Source organism: Salmo salar, chromosome ssa03 (genome assembly GCF_905237065.1).
Source record: "Salmo salar chromosome ssa03, Ssal_v3.1, whole genome shotgun sequence".
Lineage (NCBI taxonomy): Eukaryota > Metazoa > Chordata > Actinopteri > Salmoniformes > Salmonidae > Salmo > Salmo salar.
The window spans coordinates 103,629,066-103,630,754 of record NC_059444.1 but is presented as its reverse complement, the minus strand read 5'-3'; the positions used below and the strand labels follow the sequence as shown (position 1 = coordinate 103,630,754).

At 40.4% G+C, this 1,689-nt stretch overlaps 1 protein-coding gene across 1 annotated transcript; it reads left to right on the top strand.

Moving 5' to 3' along the window:
- Positions 1 to 437: 437 nt before the first annotated feature.
- Positions 438 to 1,187, top strand: LOC123741809 (zinc finger protein 180-like; the record flags this gene model as incomplete). Its single annotated transcript, XM_045716014.1, has 1 exon — positions 438 to 1,187. A coding segment is annotated over one exon (750 nt), but the record flags the coding sequence as incomplete, so codon positions are not given.
- Between the last annotated feature and the right edge of the window lie 502 nt (positions 1,188 to 1,689).

The following is a 1,689-nucleotide window of genomic DNA, read 5'->3' as shown; positions in this document are numbered from 1 at the left end:
CTGCAATTTTAGCAAACACAGAAAGGGGCCAATATTGGAGACCAAAGTCGTCTGGCACACTGCTTAGAGTTTCAACAACATGAATAACTTATTTCTAGCCTACAATCATCCATGTTACTACTAATGTGAAAACAAGACAAAATATGACTATTCTTGCTCATTTTAAGACAAATGTCAAGTAATCATTACATTCATTACAGATGTCAATTGTTGTACAACATCATGGCTACGCTGTTGGCATCACCTTTTACAGTGTATTTTCGCTGTTGTGGGCCTTTAATCATCTGTCTGTCTTTGTTGTTCACACAGGAGAGAGACGTGACTATCGTGGATCCTCTGGGGAGTCTCAACAACATCATGATGCTGAAGAGGCAGAGAAGAGTCTCTCCAGATCAGAACTCCTCAATAAACGCCTGCAGAGACCCACAGGGAAGAGAACTCACTGCTGCTCTGACTGTGGGAAGAGATTCACCTCCTCATTAGGCATTAAAATTCATCAGAGAATCCACACAGGAGAGAAACCTTATAGCTGTGGTCAATGTGGGAAGAGTTTTGGTCGGTCTGGAAAGCTGATTTTACACCAGAGAACACACACAGGAGAGAAACCTTTTAGCTGTGATCAATGTGGGAAGAGTTTTACTTCATCTGATCATCTGACAGTACACCAGAGAATACACACAGGAGAGAAACCTTATAGCTGTGATCAATGTGGGAAGAGTTTCACTACATCAAGCATTCTGACTGTACACCAGAGAATACACACAGGAGAGAAACCTTATAGCTGTGGTCAATGTGGGAAGAGTTTTGGTCAATCTGGAGAACTGACTTTACACCAGAGAATACACACAGGAGAGAAACCTTTTAGCTGTGATCAATGTGGGAAGAGTTTTACTACATCTGATAATCTGACAGTACACCAGAGAACACACACAGGAGAGAAACCTTATAGCTGTGGTAAATGTTGGAAGAGTTTTGGTCAATCTGGACATCTGACAGTGCACCAGAGAATACACACAGGAGAGAAACCTTATAGCTGTGATCAATGTGGGAAGAGATTTGGTCAATCTGGCCATCTGACATCACACAAGAGAACACACACAGGAGAGAAATCTTATAGCTGTGATCAATGTGGGAAGAGTTTTGCTGATTCTGGCTCTCTGACTCAACACCAGAGAACACACACAGGAGAGAAATCTCATAGCTGTGACCAGAGATAATCTGATAAAAGATCTCTGATCAAATATCAGAAAATACATACATGAAGGAGTTGTTTCATGATATCAATGAATTAATGTCACAATGTAGAATGTTTTAACATTGTAGAAGGAGTATTTTAATGATGTCACAATGTAGAACCCTAAACGTTTGTCCCCTGTTCTATTGATTTCAGCATGATATGGATATTAGCCTCAGGGGGAAAATCCAGGCTCTGAAATGGAAGAGTTACTATTTATGAGATTTAACTAAAAGTGACAAACACAAAAAGAGTTGTGTTACACTTACCATGTTGGTGACCCACTGGAATCAAAATGCACCGCTTCAAAATGTATCTGGCTGTTTTCTACAAGTTGTCCTCTAACCAGGGATGTACACATTATTCCCAGATTCCATGTGGTTTTTAGCTGTTAGTTTTAACAGGACGTGCAACCTCATCTCCCTCCTGTCACACAAATGATTTTAGCATGATAT